We start from the raw sequence: 20,587 nt of genomic DNA on the forward strand, positions 1-20,587 counted from the left end.
GGAGGGGTACACAGGTGCAGGGGAGGAAGCAGGAGGAAGACGGGGGGTGTAGGGGAAGGAAGGGGAGCAGGAGGGGTACACAGGTGCAGGGGAGGAAGCAGGAGGAGGACGGGGGGTGTAGGGGAAGGAAGGGGAGCAGGAGGGGTACACAGGTGCAGGGGAAGAAGCAGGAGGAGGACTGGGGGTGCAGAGGAAGGAAGGGGAGCAGGCGGAGGTTTGGGGGTGTAGGGGAAGGCGAGACAGCAAGAGGGGTACAAGGGTGTGAGGGGGAGCAGGAGGAAGATGTGGTATAGGGGAGGGCAGAGGCTGAGGGGATAGCATGAAGTGGAGGAGACTGAGGGAAAAGGGAGGGAAATAGGGCAGTGAATGTACAGACAGGTGGGGGGCAGAAGACCATGGAGTCACCCAGAGGGAGGATATGAGGGGGCAGCGGTGTGGGAATGAGGGGGCACTGAGAGGCAAGGCTAGCAGCTCCCCGGAGCCCAGGGGGAGCAGAGTTCAAGGGTCCCCTCTTGTCAGGGAGGCCTGTGTTTCTGGTTGTGTCGGTGAGGCCAGACTGTGACCCTGAGCTGATCACACGCAAACGGGGGGAGGGGGGCGGCAGGTGAGAAACACCCATTTGTTTAAACTTGTTGTTTTGAAGCTTGTCTCATGATGTGGGGGGGGCTGACTCCTGACTGGTGAAGGCTCGGGGCTGCCCACCCAGGGCTGTTTCAGCTGGGTGAGGTACCGGACCGGAGCCACGGCCTGGCATGTCAGGTGTAATTGAGCACCAGGAGCATGAATTATGGGCCTGCCCTCCAGGCGAGCAGCTCAGCCCTGCCTGTCAGCTGGGTCCCCCTGCCTGACCGGGAGCTCGCCAGGTGCATGAATCAGGATTTGGCACATCATTGTTTAATACAGCCCCATGCTAATGTCTTTCTGAAATGAACCCAAGAAAGCTGTTAACCTCAGTTAGCCGGCTGTCCTCTCTGTGACCCGGATAAATCATCAGGCGGGGACTTCCACCAACTCCATTCTCATTACTTGGGAAATGGACGGCTGTGAGGCTAGGAGCGGCCAGGGGAAGGGCAGAGCTTCCAGTCCAGGCAGATGAAGCTTTTCAGCTCCCGGGAACGTATAAGGAGTGCAAAGATTTAACCATCCTTCGTACCACAGGCGCCTCTGGCACTGTACAGCTGGGCGCTAAACTTCCCAGAGGCCCACTAGCCCCCTGGCATCCCTACCACACCGTCGTTTCTGCACCCCCTGCTCCGCCCCAGGGGATCTCAGAGACTGGGCTGCTGCACTGAAAGCAATTTGTTATATCAGTGGAGACTTCATTCCCCCACAGTGCAGCCCCCCCCCCCCCCCTTTCTCCCCACCCCCCCGCAGTGCAGCCCCCCCCCGCTTAGACCCATCCCCCCCGCAGTGCAGCCCCCTCCCCACCACCGCACTTATAGTCACCCCACAATGTAGAAGCCCAGGCAGGTCCCATCAACCAGCCCCTCTGCTTGAACCCACTTCCTCTCTAATGTAGGGGCACAAGCTGATCCCATCATACAGACCCTGGCCCCTTCTTGCCTTTTCTGCAGTGCAGGGGGCACAGAGCTGGGCCATCTCAGTCTCTCTCTGTGGGCACAGCCAGCGAGGCCTTTCCCTGTCCATGGCATCTGGCCCCAGATTTTGCATTCCCTGTCTTCTGGTTTGGCCAGAGTCCATGGAGGCCAAGAGTGTGAGCTGAGCTTGGTCTCCATGGACTCTCCCAGTGACCTGTGAAGCAGGGAGAGGCAGAGCCAGATATCTCCCCCGCGTAACAAGGGGGAGGCAGATACTGCACCTGCCTGTGATGTCTTTGGGGACTATCTTGTAATACGTTTTGTGTCAGTGTGGACTAGGGATTGTATGCAGCTCCAAGGGGGAGGGTTCCCACTGCTCCTCCAGGAACCAAACACAGTCACCAGTGATTAAGGCGGATCACATAGTTGGCACACAGAGAGGTGTCCCCCTCCCCAGAGGCTTGCATGGACTGGTTCAAACTGGGTTTTCTGGAGATAACTGACAAAGAAAGGGATGTTAATATAAAAAGGCAATGTTTACACTGACTTAGGGCCTTCTTCCTGATCCAGCAACTGGACAGGACTGTCGGGCCAAGCAGGGCCCAACCTTCACAGAAGGGTTGGGAAGACTTTGACCTCTGGGTAGCAGTTAGCATGCATATAGGAATGTGTATTGGTTTTATAGGTTTTCTCTGTAATGCTTTTACATTACGGAGGAAAGTGTTTGCTTAGGAAGAGCTGAGTGGTCACAGCCATCAAGCCCTGCTCAGAGCCCTGGGGGAGAAGCAATGTCCGTTATGCAGAGCTGGCTTGCTAGGGATATCACAGTGTAAGGCAGGGAGCTGGGCAGCCTGAGAACCCCCCAGCCAGAAGGGAGTGGGACAAGGGTCCCACCCACAGACAGGTGGCAACTGGAGGCCTGAGACCAGGCTGGGCACTCCTGGACTGGACCACACAGGGCATGTACAGATGCAGTTACCCTGAAAGTGTGGCAAGGTCACAAGTGCAGACAGGGAAGGGGCTGGACTTGGTCCTGCAAGCGCAGGAGACACCTTGTCATTCTGGGAGATTAGGAGGAAGCCCCATTTTTCAGTGTTTAACAGAAATCTCCGCGGCTGCTGCTTGGAAGCACTTCCTCTGAGTGCATCTCACCTGGGAAGGTCTCTGTCTGTTTCAGTCACCCTGCAGCAGCCCTCTGGGGACTCGGTCACTCTGGCGGGGCCAGCAAGAAGAAAATTCCCATGATCTAAAACTGCTGGGGTCTCCTGGAAGAGGCAGCGAGAGCGGGAGGAAGGGATCCTCTCTCTCTCTCTCTTCTCAGGCAGACGCTGTCATCCCTGGCTGGGACAGGAAGGCATTCCCTGAACCTTCATCTTTTAAATACTTACAAATTTGATTAAAGCTAATGTTAAAAAATTATATAGTACACAGGTTAAGAAAATAGTGTCTGTACATCTAGGTATAGTGCTTAGATTATCCAGAAATAGTTTGTTTTAAAAGTCATAAGATACATATAGTGCATAATTAGCAATAACCCAAATTTAGGTGAATAAATTTAAGAATACAGTTTAGATATTAGCATCCAAGTATTCGGGTACATCATTCATGAAAAGTTATTCAGAGAGTTGGTTGTGGAAAGCAAATATAGCAATGAGTGAAGATTGTCCCTCAGTAATTGAGAATTTCGGGTTGGTTGTCCATTTAGAAAATATTAAACAAAGCAAAAAGCCCACACCCTGCCAAGAATGGAATCCTCCCCTAGCGCCACAGCCAGTCTGAGCTGAGACTCTGCCAGGCATTGAGGCAAGAGACACAGAGAATTCAACTGATGGCGTAAGGGCGAGAGCGGATAGTTTAATGTCCAGCATCTACAGGGATTGGCGGCAGTTTCCGCTGGAGTCCGAATCACACAGGGAATTGGGAGCCAGACCATCAGAATGACACCCCAGGTCTCTGGGAAGGCAATGCTGCAGACTGCACTCGCGGGCAGCAGGGTATTAATGTGTGCACAGTGTCAGCCACAGGGCTGCCAGGCGGGGCTAGTCCCAGGCTTCCTTTGGTGAGTTGTTGTGTCTCCCCACCAGATTGAGAAACTGATGTCCAGCCTGAGGACCTGGGAAAAAGCCAGTGGGAGTCTTTCCTGTGAGATGCCAGCACGCCAGTGGGAGGAGCAGGCAGAGCTGCAGCAGAGACTTGCTGATGTTCAGGGTGAGCTGCGGGAGAAAGAGACAGCAGTGCACAGGCTCCAGGCCGAGCTGCGGGATGCTAGCCTGCTGGTAAGACACACACTGAAGCACCAAGCTGGAGAATATCAGCTTCATGAGGGTTTGTCCCTTTCTAGGCTGCATGCACAATACCTACAGCTGGAGCCAGAGCGCTGTGCTCTGCTGGGGTGATTTGAGATTGCCACCATGTCTGCTAGAGAGATGATACTGCCATTTATTATTGTTGCCCCTTTTCGATCTGAGTGACTAGTGGCAGTTTGAGGTGCTGTGGGTGTTCCGGCAGGGAGCAGAAATTGGTGAGGGTCAGGTATGTCTTTGATGCAGTTGTATCTGTGTATAAAGAATATGCAAAGTCCTGTGTCTCTGAACACAGAAAGAATCAAATAGGAGGAAACAGCTTCTTTTGATAACACACCAAAAGTTCTCTTTTCAGATTGTACCCCAACACAAAAACATCTCTCCAGGTCAGATACTGTGCTTTCAGCTGCTCCTGTTAAGAGGGAAGGTCCCCTTATGGAGTAGTAAGTAGTTAAAAGATAGGAAACAAAGGGTGGGAATAAGTGGTGAGTTTTCACAATGGAAAGTGGTAAATAGCCAGGTCCCTCAAGAATCCGTGCTGGGATCTGTGCTAGTCAGCATATTCATAAATGATGTTGGGGTTAACAGCGTAGTGGTTAAGTTTGCAGACGATACTAAATTACTCAAGATAGTTAAGTCCAAAGCAGACTGCGAAGAGTTACAAAGGGATCTCACAAAACTGAGTGACTGGGCAACAAAATGGTAGATGAAATTCAATGTTGATAAATGCAAAGTAATTCCCATTGGAAAACATAATCCCAACTGTACATATACAATGATGGGGTCTAAATTAGCTGTTACCACTCAAGAAAAAGATCTTGGAGTCATTGTGGATAGTTCTCTGAAAATATCCACTCAATGTGCAGCGGCAGTCAAAAAAGTGACCAGAATGTTGGGAATCATTAAGAAAGGGATAGATAATTAGACAGAAAATATCATATTGCCTCTATATAATATAAATCCATGGTATGCCCACATCTTGAATACTGCGTGCAGATGTGGTCGCCCCATCTCAAAAAAGATATATTGGAATTGGAAAAAGTACAGAGAAGAGTAACAAAAATGATTAGGGGTATGGAACAGCTTCCATGTGAGGAGAGATTAAAAAACCTGGGACTCTTCATCTTAGAAAAGAGATGACAAAGTGGGGGATATGATAGAGGTCTATAATGACTGGTGTGGAGAAAGTGAATAGGGCAATGTTATTTACACTTTCACACAGTACAAAATCTAGGGGTCACCCAATGAAATTAATAGTTAGCAGGTTTAAAACAAATACAAGGCAGGACTAAGTATTGTCTAGACCAGGGGTTCTCAAACTTGGTTCGCGGCTTATTCAGGGTAAGCCCCTGGCGGGCCGCGAAACACGTTGTTTACCTGAGCGTCTGCAGGCCCAGCTGCTCGTAACTCCCAGCGGCCGCAGTTCGCCGTTCCCGGCCAATGGGAGCTACGGGAAGCAGCATGGGCCGGGCCACCGCTTCTTGTCCTATCCTCAGAGGTTAAGGAGAACAATTTTTCTCCCTCCTCCTTGTAACAACCTTTATATACTTGAATAGCTCTTTTAATAAGATATTCTTGATTTCCTAGTTGTACAATCTTTTTCCCCCTTTATTTCTGCTAGAGAGATCTAGAGTCCAGGGTCAGCCATTTCAGATGCAATCTTGGTTTGTCCCCCTTCTTCGCTTTTAGTTGGGGCGTATCTTCTCTGGATAGCTTTGTAAAAGTGCTTTTTAGTTCTCTTAGTGCTTTTGGCAACATTAACTCATTCTGCTTTCTAGCAGCTTTTCCCTTTCCGCCTTAACTGACTCTGTGTATCTGTGTGGTTCCCTCCCCAGCTATTCACACCCCAACAGAAATCTTAACTGCAAATCTTGGGGCATTCACATGCTCTGGTGATGACAGTACAGAACCCAACACAGAGTCAGCCCTTAGCCATGTTCCTGCCCTTTTCCTTATTTGAAGAATTGTAATCTGCTGTGCCCTAATTATGGTGACAAGTAAGATCCCCTACGCTTATGGATTTGAATTATTCCTCCAATTACTTCTTTCTCGCTACATTTCTTAATTGTACATCATTTGCTTTCCCAAAATCGAATGCCTACCTAGTGCTGGATTTGGACAGCGTCCCATTCCTTACTGGGCTCAGCTGTCGCTGGTTTCACCTTCTCTATTAATCGCAGTCAGTCTGGTCAGTAAGAAGTAGATGCAGGATGGTTCTCTTCTGGCTTGTCCTGGACGTGATCTGGGAACTCTGAGATTAGCTCTAGGCGCCCAGGCCCTTATTTCGGCAGCTTGATTCCAGTGAGCGCTGCTGGCTGCTCAGCATTTTGAAAATCAGGCCACTTATTTAGAAGCCTAAATATGGGTTTAGGGGCCTAACTTTAGGCTTCTACGTTTAAAACATGCTACTTGTTGAGGAGAGGTTTGTGATAGTTACACAGTGATTTCACTGTCATTAGTAGGATGTTTGAATAGTGATCTAGGTTCTCTGACACATGGCATGACAATAGAATCCGGCAGCATTATAATCGTTATTCAGGAGGGAACTCTGCCTGCCAGCCAACACCTACAAACAAAGCTCCTTTCTGTCCAGGGAAGCAATAATATATGGAGATATACCTATCTCCTAGAACTGGAAGGGACCCTGAAAGGTCATCGAGTCCAGCCCCCTGCCTTCACTAGCAGGACCAAGTACTGATTTTGCCCCAGATTCCTAAGTGGCCCCCTCAAGGATTGAACTCTCAACCCTGGGTTTAGCAGGCCAATGCTCAAACCACGGAGCTATCCCTCCCCCTCAGCCACACTTGCTTGTGGGAGGCCATGAATTTGGGCTATTTCGGACCAGATGGGAAGCGCAAGCTCCTGAGTCCTGCCAGTTGCCCCATCTCTGATAACAAGGGACTCCAGCTCGAGCTCCTCTGTGGCAGTACGGCGTGGGGAGGGAGGGGATTCCTCAGGCAGGCCAATCCTGGGCATTTCTGGTCTCAGTGGAAATCAGGCTTTTCTGCTTTCCCAGTTGTCACCAATGTCAATAGGGTTCTGACTAGAGTGTGAGCAATGAACTGTGCAGCACCCTAATTTCCAGCCGGAGAACGTTGGGCTGCCAGTGCAGATCCTGGAGCACTGGGGCACAGGCTCCCAGCAAGAGGCCCTGCTCAGCAAGCCAGGCTGTGGTTCTGCACCAGCTCCAGTCCTCCGATGGCTTTAAGGGGCAGCCCCACATAGAGCACAGTGACCCAGTCAGCATTGGAAAGGAAAGAAATCACCGGATGACTGGGCCACTGCTGTAACGTGATCGTCATTCAGCAGCTGGGTGGCTAAAATCAACCCTTAGCTGGTGAGTCTAATAACTAGCGGCAGACATACTCCCTCAGTCACAGGGATAGATACCATCTCCTCCGGCTCCTTCCCCCAACCCACAGCATCACCTCAGTCCTGCGTGCACTGAGCTGTGGCCAGCTCGCTCTCATCTCTGACCTGATCTCCACCAGGAAGTGGCTGAAGCACTGAGCTGCATCGTACGGGTCACATGATTTGGAGACGTACAGCGTCAGCATACGGAAAACACCAGACCTCAGGCCTCCTCGTTAATCCTGCTACTGGCCCCATGTACACCTGGAACAGGAGGGAGAATGTCACACTCCGCCGCCCCTCATCTGAGAGCTCTTCAAGCAGAGGAACAGTTATACCTGACTTCCTGCTCAGATCTCCGAGAGAAAACGAAATTGGGGGTCCACTGGTGAGTCAGCAACATGTCATAATCAGTGGTAACAAAGGTAGCTGAGAGATCTGATCGCAGCACGGACCCTGATCTCCGTCCACAGCCCAGAGGAGATCATCAACCACCGTGACTAGTGTAGTCCACGTGCCCTAGCCAGGTCTCTACCTAGATTGATAAGGGGCCAGGCGATCAAGGACTTCTAGATACTGAGCGAGTTGTCTCGCCACAAGCATCCTCAAGCAGGAGGTGTGTGCTATGGGTTGATAATTAGCTAGATTGTCTGTATTGAGTGTTGACTTCTTGAGCAAAGGCCACAATGTTGCATCCTTCAAAGCAATAGGCAGCCATCCCTCTTGGAGAGGCATTGACAATCACCACAAGGTAGAGGCTTAGTACTTCTCCACTGGCCTTCACCAGCCAGGAAGATGTGGCTCCAAAGCACAGGTTGTGGGACAAAGTTCTCCCAACACCTCCAGTACTTTAGCGAGCATCACCATCTGGGACTTTTGCAGAGAGGACAGGGTCTTGCTCCCCCTCCAAGGAAGCAGATAACTCATCCCTAATCTGATCAATCCTGTCTGCAGAGCAACAAGCAATTTCTTCACATTAGGAAGTACTCAGACCAGCTACCACGTTGAGACAGGACTGATTTACTATACTCTCCGACTACCACTCAAAACAAACCTGCTGACCAAGGTTTTTAAGGATGCAACAGTAAAGGAAAAGAACTAGTTCTTTGCCCCCTGTGCGGCTGATCAGCCTTAGCATAGGACTTCCAGCACCAGCACGCCAGCTGTCTTCTCTCTCGCTTCGTTTATTGCAGATCACCTGTGAGCCTGGGTGACCTTGTCAGAACAAAGCCAGTGAAGAAGGTGCCATGGGACCACCGCGTCAGTGGTGGAGAACATAAGAGTATTATAGTGTCCTACCAAACCTTCATGGGATTAGTCAGCAGAACAAGACTCTCCCTCCAAGCTCTCTGCAGCCCTTCTGAGGACAGACCATCGAAACAACAGGAGCGATCAGCCCCAGCCTCAAATGCAGGGGTAATGGCCAGCCTGGGAGAAGGGTGGGCTTCGGAGCCCAAGCTCCAACCTGAGCCCACAGCTGTTTTTAGTACCACTGTGTGAGCCCCAGTCTGTTGACCTGAGTTCTGAGACACAGTGCCCCGGGTTTCTGCTTGCCACGTAGACATACCAGGAAACCCTAAGCCAGCGCAGAAGATTCATCCTCTGCATGCAAATTGAAATCTCCAAGAACACACAGTCAGTGCCTTTCCAGTGCCATGATGGGGAGGAACTCATTCAGCTCATCGAGCAATTTGGCAGTGCAGTGGGGCAAGCAGTACGCCGAAACCAGTCCCATCGTCATCCTCATCTTAACCCCACTCTGTCTGATCCAGTTTTGGAAAGAGAACGGTTACACTTTTCACAGATTCACAGATTCCAAGGCCAGAAGGGACCATTGTGATCATCTGTCCGACCTCCTGTGTCGCACAGGCCGGAGAACTGCCCCGCAATAATCCCTAGGGCAGATTTCTGAGAAAAACATCCAATCTTGATTTTTAAAATTGTCAGTGATGGAGAATCCACTACAACCCTCGGTAAATTGTTCCACTGGATAATTACTCTCATCATTACAGATTTATGCCTTATTTCCAGGCTGAGTTTGTCTAGCTTCAACTTCCAGCCATTGGATCGTGATATACATTGCTCTGCTAGACTGAAAGCCCATTATTAAATTTGTAGATACTGACTGTGATCAAGTCACTCCTTAGCCTTCTTCTCTTTGTTAAACTGAATAGATTGAGCTCCCCGAGTCTATCGCTATAAGGCAGGTATCCTAAGCCTTTAATCATTCCTTTGGCTCTTCTCTGAACCCTCTCTAACTGATCAACATCCTTCCTGAATTGCAGGCGCCAAAACTGAACACTGTATTCCAGCAGCGTCACACCAGAGCCAAATATATACGTAAAATAAGCTCTCTGCTCCTACTCGAGATTCCTCTCTCTCTGCATCCCAGCCCTTTTGACCACAGCGTCAACACTGGGAGCTCCTGTTCATCTGATTCTCCACCAGGACTCTCAAATCTCTTTCACGGTCACTGCTTCCCGTGTAGAGTCCCCCGTCCTGTAAGTATGGCCTGCGTTCTTTGTTCCTACGTGTGTACATTTACATTTAGCTGCATTAAAATTCATAGTGCTTGCTTGTGCCCAGTTTACCAAGCAATCCAGATCACCCCGAATCAGTGACGTGTCCTCTTCATTATTTATCACTGCCCCAATTTTTACGTCCTCAGCAAACTTTAAGCTGGATGCAGTCAGCACACTCCCCATGGACCCCCCACTTGGGTCCTGATGCATGGAGTACTAGTGACAACTGTGCCAGGACTGAACCTGCAGCAGCATCCAAGCAGTTTCTGTATTACACGCAAAGTCTTGTATTAAACTATAGGTGGTTGATATTTCATTTCCCACCAACTGAGCACTAATCATTAGGAGAGTAATACTTCCCCCTTCTCCAGCATGTTCCACCTTTTAACAGATATTAGTGAATTAAAATGAGGTAGGCAAGTCTTGTACAGATGCAGCACACGGGCTAACTGACTTTCCCGAGTACCCTGAGTCACCGGCAGAACCAGCAATGGGTTCAGGGCTCCTTGTCACCACAAGATCAGCTTTGTTCTCTGTTATTTTTGTTTCTTTCCATGTAGAAAGAATCCCTGCAAGTTGTGGGCTATTTGTTTTGGACTTTTATGAAGGACTTTTTTTTTTTCTCACTACTCTGCCTCTCCTTTCCGTTATATATTTGTGTCTCTGAATTGGATGTTCTCCGAATGGATCCATGTCTCAGAGGGTGCTAATTGCGCAGCGGGGGCTGAGTTCTGGTCTTAGGAAGAAATCATTGCTGGCTGACTGTTGGCAGGTTGATTGTCCCATTCATAGTACTTCGTAGCCCACTGAATTTGAGCGGCTGTGACAGGAGGTTGTAAAGAAAAGATGAGCCTTGGTCAGTTAGCAGGTTCCCAGGCGTTCTTTGTTGGGGGAATTACTCTTCCCTTCATCCTGGTGACTCGACGACGTGCTCACAGTGCTGTAGGCAGGACAGAGACGCCAGCAAGTATCGGAGAGTCTTGAGCTATTTCCTTGTAGCTTGCAGGCCGAAGGGTTGGTCGTCCGTGCAGAGGGCTCTGTCCTCAGTGAGCAGTAGACCAAAAGGGTCAGTTCTTAAAGAGGCTAACGGGAAAATGCACACGGCTCCAAGCCTTGCCAGATCACTTCTCCTAATACCAGTACAGAAGCAGAATTGTATTTCCAGTAACAATTCTGACTTGACTGATTTCAGTTTCCTGACCTCTCATAGTCTGTCCCTGGGTTTTCTAAATGCCCCTCCACCTGTACCATAGTGTCAGGTAAATTAGTCCTTGTTTGTTTTCACAGAGTCTTCTCCCTTCCCTGGCTATGGGAATCCATGCGGGGGACGGGGGGTGTATATTTGGTGGGGGACCCAGCTGTGTACACAAGTGCACACATTGTAATAATCATTCTGGTTACATGGAAAAGCTTTCTCAGAGAGGCAGGCCTTGCCGGCCCCCCTGCCCTGGTCTAATCCCCTCTGAAAGTCCACATCACAGCCACAGCCTCTCACCTGAGAGTGCTTTATTGCTGACGATTGTGCTCCTCTGCTGAGTCCCCAAAGGAGCTAGCTGTCTTGGCAGGTCCTGCATGGAGCTGGGTCCTGACTGGTCGGTGGTTTGACATGGGTATCAAGGTCTTGAACAGGCAACAGCCCAGGGTCACTGGAGGGATCTGATCGTAGGGTGTTATGCTCATCCGATCGAGGAGGTGGGGTGCCACATTCTGCATGGTCTGCAGCCTCTGCGGTCACTCCCAGGTACAGCGAGCTGCGGTAACACAGCCAGGTAACAAGTGTGTGGGTCATGATGGCCAAATCTTCATCCACGAAGAAGGGGTGACTGTTCCTAGGAAGCTGGAGGTGCCTCTGATCTGCCTGGTCACCTGGTAACGAGTTACCCTGGAGGGAGGCTGAGCACGTACTGCAGTGTGTGCAGAAGACAATGGGGGGTGCGTGGCTTAGCCACACAGATCTCAGTGGGCTGGCGCAGATGCCCACACAGCGTTTCCCCTGCACGCCTCGGCTGTCCTAGCACCAGCACGGTGGGCTGAGGAAGCCTGTTTCTGGGTGCAAACGTGATTCCTTTAGTGGCTGTGCAGACTGAGTTGCCTGGACATTAATAAATTTCCTGTTACCTTCCTGGCAGCCTTGGTGAGGGGCAAGACTGTGTCCTGTCAACCTAGAGTGACTCACGCCCTTTACTGCACCTTTGCTGTATGTCTCCATGTGCACTCCACACGGGGGGGGGAGCATATGTGAGTGTGCCCGTGGGCATGCACCCAGGTGTGGGTGTACGCGAGTGTGCCCGTGGGCATGCACCCAGGTGTGTGTAGGGGGGTGTATGCGAGTGTGCCCGTGGGCATGCATCCAGGTGTGTGTGTGGGTGGGTGTGCACAAGTGTGCCTGTGGGCACGCACCCAGGTGTGTGTGTAGGGAGGTGTATGTGAGTGTGCCCGTGGGCACTCCAGGGGTTCAAGGGCATATGCGAGTGTGTCCATTTGTCTTCCTAGGACTCAGGGTGTGGGGAGCAGACATGTGCCCCTAGGGTGTGCGGCATTTGTGAGTTTACTTGGGCCTGTGCCCGGGGTTTGTACCTCAAGGACGGGGGCTACATGAGTGTGCGCAGCACGCCTGGTGCCCATACTATGCTGGGAGTGTGTCTGCACACCTTTGCTGACGCCAGCTGTCAGCAACTGATCAGTGTCATAGCATAGAGCAGGTATGTGTCCATGGTAGGTATGATGTGGTGAGGGACCGATAGCCTGCCCTGTCAAATGTGGCGAGAATAAAGAAAACAAGGGAGCTGTTGGCTGAAATAGTCGTTAAGGCTGGCTTCACTCTGTGCAGTTTCTGTAAAGAAGTAGTCCTGAGGGCTGTGGAGAAACAGGCAGCCTCCAGGCCGGGAGGCTAATGCACAGCCGCTGCTGTTTGCATAGCCGCAGAGCCCTTAGGAGAGACTTGGGAAAACTAGCTTGGACGCCAATGAATATTTACAATTCTACCGCTCCAAAGCTGAACGCAATCACAGCCCTGTGATGTACAGGCTTTGTGCATCAAAGGAAAAGGAGAGAGAGCAGTAAAGATGGAGTTGCCTTTGGAGAGACTTAGAAACACAGATCTCCCTGCTTGTGGCAGAACGAAAATGCTTTATTTCTGATAGGAGCAATTTATTCTTCAGGCACTTTCCTTGATATCAGAAAGCACCTGGCTGGGTTCTGAAGTGGATGGTCTTTAATTCAGAATGAAAGAAAGGAATGGAAAGAATTACAGCTATAGAATTGTGATTGTTCTAATAAACTTCAGGAAGAGGGGAGCATTTCCAGAGTGTCAAATCTGTGCTGTAACAACAAGAAAAAGTATCAGAGGGGTAGCTGTGTTAGTCTGAATCTGTAAAAAGCAACAGAGGGTCCTGTGGCACCTTTAAGACTAACAGAAGTATTGGAGCATAAGCTTTCATGGGTGAATGCCCACTTCATCAGAGGAGTACAGTCCTGGGAAGAGCTACCCCAGTTTTGTGCTTCTGATCTGAGGAAGTGACACGGTGTTCCATGCAAGTTCTGGGGTCACCCAGAGTGGGGCAGGCTAAGGGATGGGTGAGGCTCCTTGTGGCCCAGAGTGGACCCTGTGTTCTGCTGAGGTGCTAGACGGCATGCAGTTGGATATGTAGAGCAGTGACACTCAGACCTCAGTGGTTCAGGAGCCAAATTAGTGATCAGCATCACCCAAAAGAGCCACAGTCGTGTGAAATCATTGTGTCATTTACTATGGGACTACAGATTCCTATTCAAACAGTAGGGCAGGGAAAATATTGAGTTTTTATATATATGTAATTCTCACAGCAAAATGACTGACAAAATAATAATACTTGATCAACTGCAATAGGATAATAGTAAAAGCCTCCTGATTGGCTAATAACTTAGCCTGTTTAATAAGTAAATGACACTGTTTTAATATCCTGTGCTGCGAAGAGCCGTAGGAGACACATTAAAGAGCCACTGGCAGCTCGCGAGCCTTGGTCAGAGTATCGCTGATGTGGAGGGAAGGGACATTTGAACCATGACATGGATCCGAAGGCGGGAGCATTTACGTCAGAACATTGCAGAGAGCTGAGCGTAACAGACTGCAGAGGACACTGCATAGTCACTCCAGTGATGAGACAGTGACTGGTATTGTAAAATATGCCCAGTACCATTGGCATGCTGCCAAGGAAGAGCTAAGCTTAAGGAGCTGCTATCCTGGCTGTAGATCTATTACTGGACAGTTGCATACAGTGCCAGAGAAAATCAGTTCAGAGGACCTCCCCTGTGCCGCCCACTGTAGGCTACAGGCACCCTGGCATGAGCGGGAGGGAGAACACTGGCTCAGGAGAAAGCGGTTGTGAGATGTACTTGGAAAGGTGCATCACGCTGGGAATGTCAGGCGTTGGTGAGGGGGTTGGTTCTCTGATGGAGACACTGGGGAAGAAGGCGGTTTCTCAGGAGGGCTTGAAGAGGAAGGTTGCAGGTGTAAAGTGGGGGAAGAGTAGTCAAGGTGTGGGGAGCAGGGTGGTTATTCAGAATAATCAGCATCTGCTACTGATTGGGTCCATCTTCTGTCAGACGCTGTAAGCACAGAATGACTTCATGCACCAGCTGTACCAAACCAAGCCCCCAACCTGACATTCTGGGAATTTTTTAATACTCCATGGATTCCAGGTTCACCATAATATGGAATGACAGGGTCTTCTTTTGTTAGTACAGATCCTGAACTGTGCTCTGCTCCCCTCTGCACGGTCCCTGCGTGTTTCAAGTCAAACGTGAGCTAGAAGGCTTGGAGGATTGCAGTGAATGCCGTGAGGGAGGGAGGAGATGGGAAATGTGTGATGACTTTGAGGGACTGTGTGTGCACTTACAGGAAGTCACGACACTAGGCGAGGGACATTTGAAGAACTGGCCTCAGGGTGCGTCTACACAACAGTTAAACACACAGGCCAGAGACTGAGGCTCACGGGGCTTGGGCTGCAGGTCTAGACATTCAGGCTCCGGCTGGAAGCTCTGGGACCCCAGGAGGAGGGAGGGTCCCAGAGCCCAGGCTCCAGCCCAAGCCCGTATGTCTACACCGCAGTTTTAAGCCCCACAGCCCGTTAGCTGACCTGGGCCAGATGCAGCCATGCCGCAGGTCTTTTATTCCAGTGTAGACACACACTTAAGCTCCATGGGCATTGGGGGATGTGCCTGAACCCCTGCCCAGGAGAAGTGGGGGCACGTTCAGCCTGTAATGTGTTTCGATGTGAAGCTGATTCCTGGAGCATTTCGCCTTGCCAGGAAGGCAGCCACTGTGATCGGAGTGACGCTGCTGGTGCAGGGAGGTGCTCCCCTCACGTGCAGGTGTGGCCCTGTTTGCTGCCTGCAGCAGGGCACACACTAGAGTCAATACCCTTGGCAGAAACCTGCATTCAGTGTCAGAGGCTTCAAATAGACAGTGAAGCTTGGGTCCATCTCCTAAAATCCTCGTTTTGGTTTCTCCGCTGGTAGTTCATTCTAGAATACGACAGTGCATCGTGGTGATTGATTCTTGGAATTTTGCTAGTTCATCCAAACTAGGACCTTCCAGATCACATGATATAGTATCGAAAACGCTCGTTCTTTTCATTCATCTAAATTTGCCTTGTGGGAATGGCAGCTGGTCAGATAAAGTCCAAGGGAAGATGGGAAACATGTGACAGAAATCAGAGGTTGCCTGATTTGGTGTACTGCAGAAATAGCTGTACATCCTTGCCCTGAACACGAATCCACTGACCCGCAGCTCTTGAACAGACTGGTTGTTTGTCATGGCAGACGGGCATCATTTTAGTGAATGACAAACAGGGAGCATCCTGGCACACCCAGGGCATTGTGGGCATGTTGACTTTCCATTGGAAAATGATTAAATAGTCATTGTCAGTGTTTTACAAGTATATAACGATCACCAAGCCCCAACGACTCCCACAGCAAGACACAGTCTGAGATGTAACAATTCCCAGAGGCGATTTGCTGGGTATCAGGCAGACCAGGTTGAAGTGACCATGAGGGTGTCTTTTGTTTGATTATGTAACTCTTCTTTATTGTATTTTTCAGTGTGTCAGGGCGTTCTGAGCTCTGGAGGGACATACTTCGGGGCAGAAATAACAATAAAGATCAGGGAAGTCATGGCCATGACAAACACATTCTTGCTTATGACTTACAAAGCTTTGCAGAATGATTGTAGGACTGTAATGGAACCATTGAGATGTGTGCATGCATCAATTGGGTAGTCTCTGCAAGACTGTATGGTTGTAAGTATCAGAGGGGGTAGCTGTATTAGTCTGGATCTGTAAAAAGCGACAAAGAGTCCTGTGGCACCTTATAGACTAACAGACGTATTGGAGCATGAGCTTTCGTGGGTGAATGCCCACTTTGTCGGATGCATGCCTATTCACCCACAAAAGCTTATGCTCCAATACGTCTGTTAGTCTGCAAGGTGCCACAGGACTCTTTGTCGCTTTGGATGGTTGTAGCCATTCTGCTTCTGTCTCGCTGCTGTTTGTTCCCTTTCCTGATTCTGTCCCATCTGAATGTGGACAGTGCGTTTCTCAGGGCAGGGTCCATTTCTTCCCTTCGGCCTGTAAAGCGCCTACACAGCAGCTCTTGGATATTTTGCAGTGAGAAGTACATAGCGAGATTCTCCTGCACAACTGTGCTGGCACAAACCATCTCCCTCCTCCCACTCATGGCTGCACATGCCTGTGGCAGCAACAGCAGCAGTTGCTTACTAGGAAAAGTAATATTAGGAAAGTGTATGATCTGTTCTAGCTGTCTTAATTAAATTTAGCAGCCGAAAGCCAGGCGAGCCAGCACCATGTGACTAGCCAGCTGTCTGCAGGACGGCAGTAAGGGCAGTTCTTGACACCAAAGAGCCATGCACAGTGGTTTCAGCACCACTGACCTAGCATGCTTGGGGCTCCAGGCATCAGCCTTGTGTGGACTCCCCAGAGTGTTGCTAAGGAGCAGTTTGATCCTGTGGCCAGCCCTTTCCTTGTATTTTGTCAGGTTAATGCATGGTCAGTAAATACGTTTTTTAAACTGGCTGATGTGCTGTGTGCAAAGGACTCCATTGAATATCAGTGGGAAAGCCTTCGCTTTAAGACAAAAGACCTGATGTTAGCAATGGTGTCATTGTGGCTATGTGCAAACGGCGTTATTACAGCTGCTAGCTCTGTGAGCTGGAACAACGCAGATTCCCCGTGGGCGTTGCTTTACATACATCCCTCTTTATTGTTCCTTAGGTTTTGTGCCTTGTGCTCTGCCCTTCTCTAGAGGACAGAATTAAACAGTGTTTGCTGCGATTCCACGAGCATCGGCACTTTAGCTGGAACACCTTGCAACCATCCTGCTGGTGCTGCCCCTTCCACATACGCCAATGCTGTGGGCTCCAGTTACTATGGGGCTGTCATCCCACTTGTATCCGTGCCTGCAGCATTTCCTCTGTTTCCCTGTCTTGTCTTTTATGTATGTGGTGATTCGCAGCAAGATTTTAAGAGAACTTATTAAATAAAATACAGTAGGATGCATATTATCCAACCTGCTGGGGCAGTGCCCGGCTGCCAGGCTGATCAGGGGCTCGTAGACTCAGGAAGGCTTGACTGGCTATAGCGCTCAGCATTAGGTCAGGATTTCGTGTTCTGTTGGTTGTTGGCTTCCCTTTGGGTATATCGTCAATACAGGGCTAACCTGGGTGATTGGTTCCTAGGTCTGAGCCCCCGGGTTAGCCTAGTCCAGGGGTGAGCAGCCACACTGCAAAGCCCTATCCGACGTACTGTGTCCTCTCCGGGGCTGCGCTCCTCAGTGTGTATCACTAGGACTTCTGGGGGCACCTCCCATGGCTCTTTGTGCTGCAGTGAGCTGAGAAGCTCTATGATTCTTTCCCAGTGAATTGTGGGAGAACTTGTCTGTCCTGGTCACACAGGGGCAATTTTGGGTGGACTGGAAGACTATCAGCACTTGAGTTATTTAGCTGGCCTCCTCACTTCAAAGTGGGCAGGTTACCAGCCCAAGTGAAAGCCTCACTTGGCCTTTAGTCAAGCCAGCTAACCTGGGTTGAAACTTGAAAGCACTGACCTGGGATGACTGGGTTTTGTGTGTGGACCAGAGGGGTTTAGGGACCACATCCGGGTCAGAGCAGTGAAGACTCACTTTTGCACATATGAATCCCGTTAGCTTCAATGAGACCACTCCCTGGGAGTAAGAGGAGCTGGGTTAGCTCTAAAGTCGGCCAGTTGACAAAGCAGCAAATTGCTTGCTAGACAGGAAGGCAGGTTGGCAGCTCATTGGAGAGAAGGAACGGGATTGCCAGGCTCCAGGTGGCGCAAGGTGACATGCTGTGGTTGCCTAGCCTTGGGAGCTTTCAGAGGCCGCATGTATCCTAGAACCAGAGAGTTAGAAGGGACCACAAGGGTCAGCTAGTCTAACCCCCATGTTAGACTCTCTGACTGCATTCTGCAGGACTCCTTTGGGAAGTTCTTCCATGAGACCAACATTTCTGGTTTCAGAGCAATATTTTAAAGAGCAACCATGGCAATGCTGTGGCCACAAGGGCTAGCTTGTTCCTGGGATGCGTAAACAGGGAGATCTTGAGTAGAAGTGGAGAATTTATTTTACCTCTGCATTTGGCACTGGTGTGACGCTGCTGGAATGCTGTGTTCAGTTCTGGTGCCCACAACTCAGGAAAGATGTTAATCACTTGGAGAGAGTTCAGAGAAGAATCATGAGAAGGATTATAGACTTAGAATATCTGCCTTATAGTGATGGACTCAAGGAGCTCAGTCTATTTAGCTTAACACAGAGACGGTTAAGGGGAGACATGATCACAGTCTGTAAGTACCTATGTGGGGAACAAATATTTAATAACGGGCTCTTCAATCTAGCAGAGAAAAGTCCAATGGCTGGAAGTTGAAGTTAGACAAATTCAGACTGGAGATTAGGCATAAATGTATAACGGTGAGAGTGATTAACCCAGTGGAACAATTTACGGAGGGTCGTGGTGGATTCTCCATCACTGGCAATTTTAAAATCAAGATTGGATGTTTTTCTCAGAAATCTGCCCTGGGGATTATTGTGGGGCAGGTCTCTGGCCTGTGTTACACAGGAGGTCAGACTGGATGATCACAACAGTCCCTTCTGGCCTTGGACTCTATGAAAAAAATCCATATACAGACTCCAATCTTACTTTAGAAATACTGTCAAAGAAATTAGCGGGAAGAAGGATTCTAGTGAGCAGTTAAAAATAAATGGAGATATCCTATCTCCTAGAACTGGAAGGGACTTTGAAAGGTCATTGAGTCCAGCCCCCTGCCTTCACTAGCAGGACCAAGTACTGATTTTGCCCCAGATCCCTAAGTGGCCCCCTCAAGGATTGAACTCCCAACCCTGGGTTTAGCAGGCCAATGCTCAAACCACTGAGCTATCCCTCTCCCATTACATTAGGATAATGTAATGTAACTGGACCTGAGTGCGATCAAAGGAAAGCAAGTCACTGCATCATTCGGTCTTGGGGTTCCTGACATGAAACCACCCTAACAGCAGCTGCTTATGTCATTTTCAGATTCTTGTAACTTTTAGGGTGCAGAGTGAGGGAATATGGGGTGTCGGAGCAGTGAAGGGGAATATGGAAGGGCCTTGGACTAGTGCAGGGAGGAGGGGGGAGGAGGTTGGGGAGCAGAGAATAAATGAGGATGGGTGGTAAAGGGAGGGGGAGGATTAGAGGGAGTGGTAGGGGAGGCTGGCAGTCTGGAAGGGGAAATGGGAGTGTGTGGTGGGGGGGTGGATTAGGGGTAGGGGCGCCTGTCAGCCCCATATTCTCCCTTTCCATTAAAGATGTGTTGAGGGGGGCTGTGAGGTGGAATGGAGAGGTCAGAGTTGTGCCATGGGGAATGTGGGGGGCTTAATCTCTGTCTCCCCAAACCTCGCACATCTGTTATCCCCCCGTCTCCCCTATGTCTGTCCCCCTGATCAAAAAATAGCCCCACTGGCTCCGTGCTAATCCCCACACCGTTCCTGCCTCCTCTCCCCAGCTCTGCCTGCAGGTCCCAAGCCGAGGCCGGCCTCTCCATGGGGAGTAGGAGTGGACCCAGGCTGTGCTGGACAGGCCGAGGGGAGGGGAGAAGACAATGCAGTGGCAGTGAAAGGACTAACATGTAGCCAGGACTTTCTGTAGGCAGCCAGCCATTACCAATAGCCATTGATGGACCTGTGCTCCAGGAACTTGTCTAATTCTTTTTTGAACCCAGTTATGTTCTTGGCCTTCACAACATCCCCAGCAACAAGTGCCACCAGTTGATGGATTGTTGTGTGAAGAAATACTTCCTTTTGTTTGTTTTAAACTTGCTGCTTGTTAATTTCATTGGGTGATCCCTGGTTTTTGTGTTATGAGGAGGAGTAAATAACACTTCCTTATTCATTTTCTTCACACCAGTCATGATTTTGCAGCCCTCTATCATATCCCCCCTCGGTTGTCTCTTTTCTAAGCTGAACAGTCCCAGTATTTTTAATCTCTCCTCACATGGAAGCCATTCCATACCCCTCATCATTTTTGTTGCCCTTCTCAGTACCTTTTCCAGTTCTAATACATCTTTTTATAGATGGGGCGACCAGAACCGCATGCAGTATTCAAGGTGGGGCATTCCATGGATTTATATAGTGGCATTATGTGATATTTCTGTCTGGTTATACATTTCCTGATGGTTCCTAATGTTTCTTGACCTACAGGCACAAAAGACAAAGAATCAGCTTACTGAAGCAGAGGTGGAGGTGGTCACCATGAGGAGCAAATATAGCATGGCACAGAAAGAGGTACTGTCAATAGTAAAGGCAACCTAATGGGACCCCCCCAGAAGGG

General features: G+C 49.8%; 1 protein-coding gene across 1 annotated transcript in view; it reads left to right on the forward strand.

Moving 5' to 3' along the window:
• LOC112106282 (centrosome-associated protein CEP250-like) overlaps positions 1 to 20,587 on the forward strand; it is a 218,602-nt gene that overhangs the window by 132,186 nt on the left and 65,829 nt on the right. Inside the window, exon 8 of the mRNA XM_029914173.1 lies at positions 20,458 to 20,541. Coding sequence (XP_029770033.1) covers positions 20,458 to 20,541 — 84 coding nt within the window. The remainder of the gene's footprint in view (positions 1 to 20,457; positions 20,542 to 20,587) is intronic.

The sequence above is a fragment of the Terrapene carolina genome, unplaced genomic scaffold (assembly GCF_002925995.2).
Source record: "Terrapene carolina triunguis isolate 2854851 unplaced genomic scaffold, T_m_triunguis-2.0 Scaffold32922, whole genome shotgun sequence".
NCBI lineage: Eukaryota > Metazoa > Chordata > Testudines > Emydidae > Terrapene > Terrapene triunguis.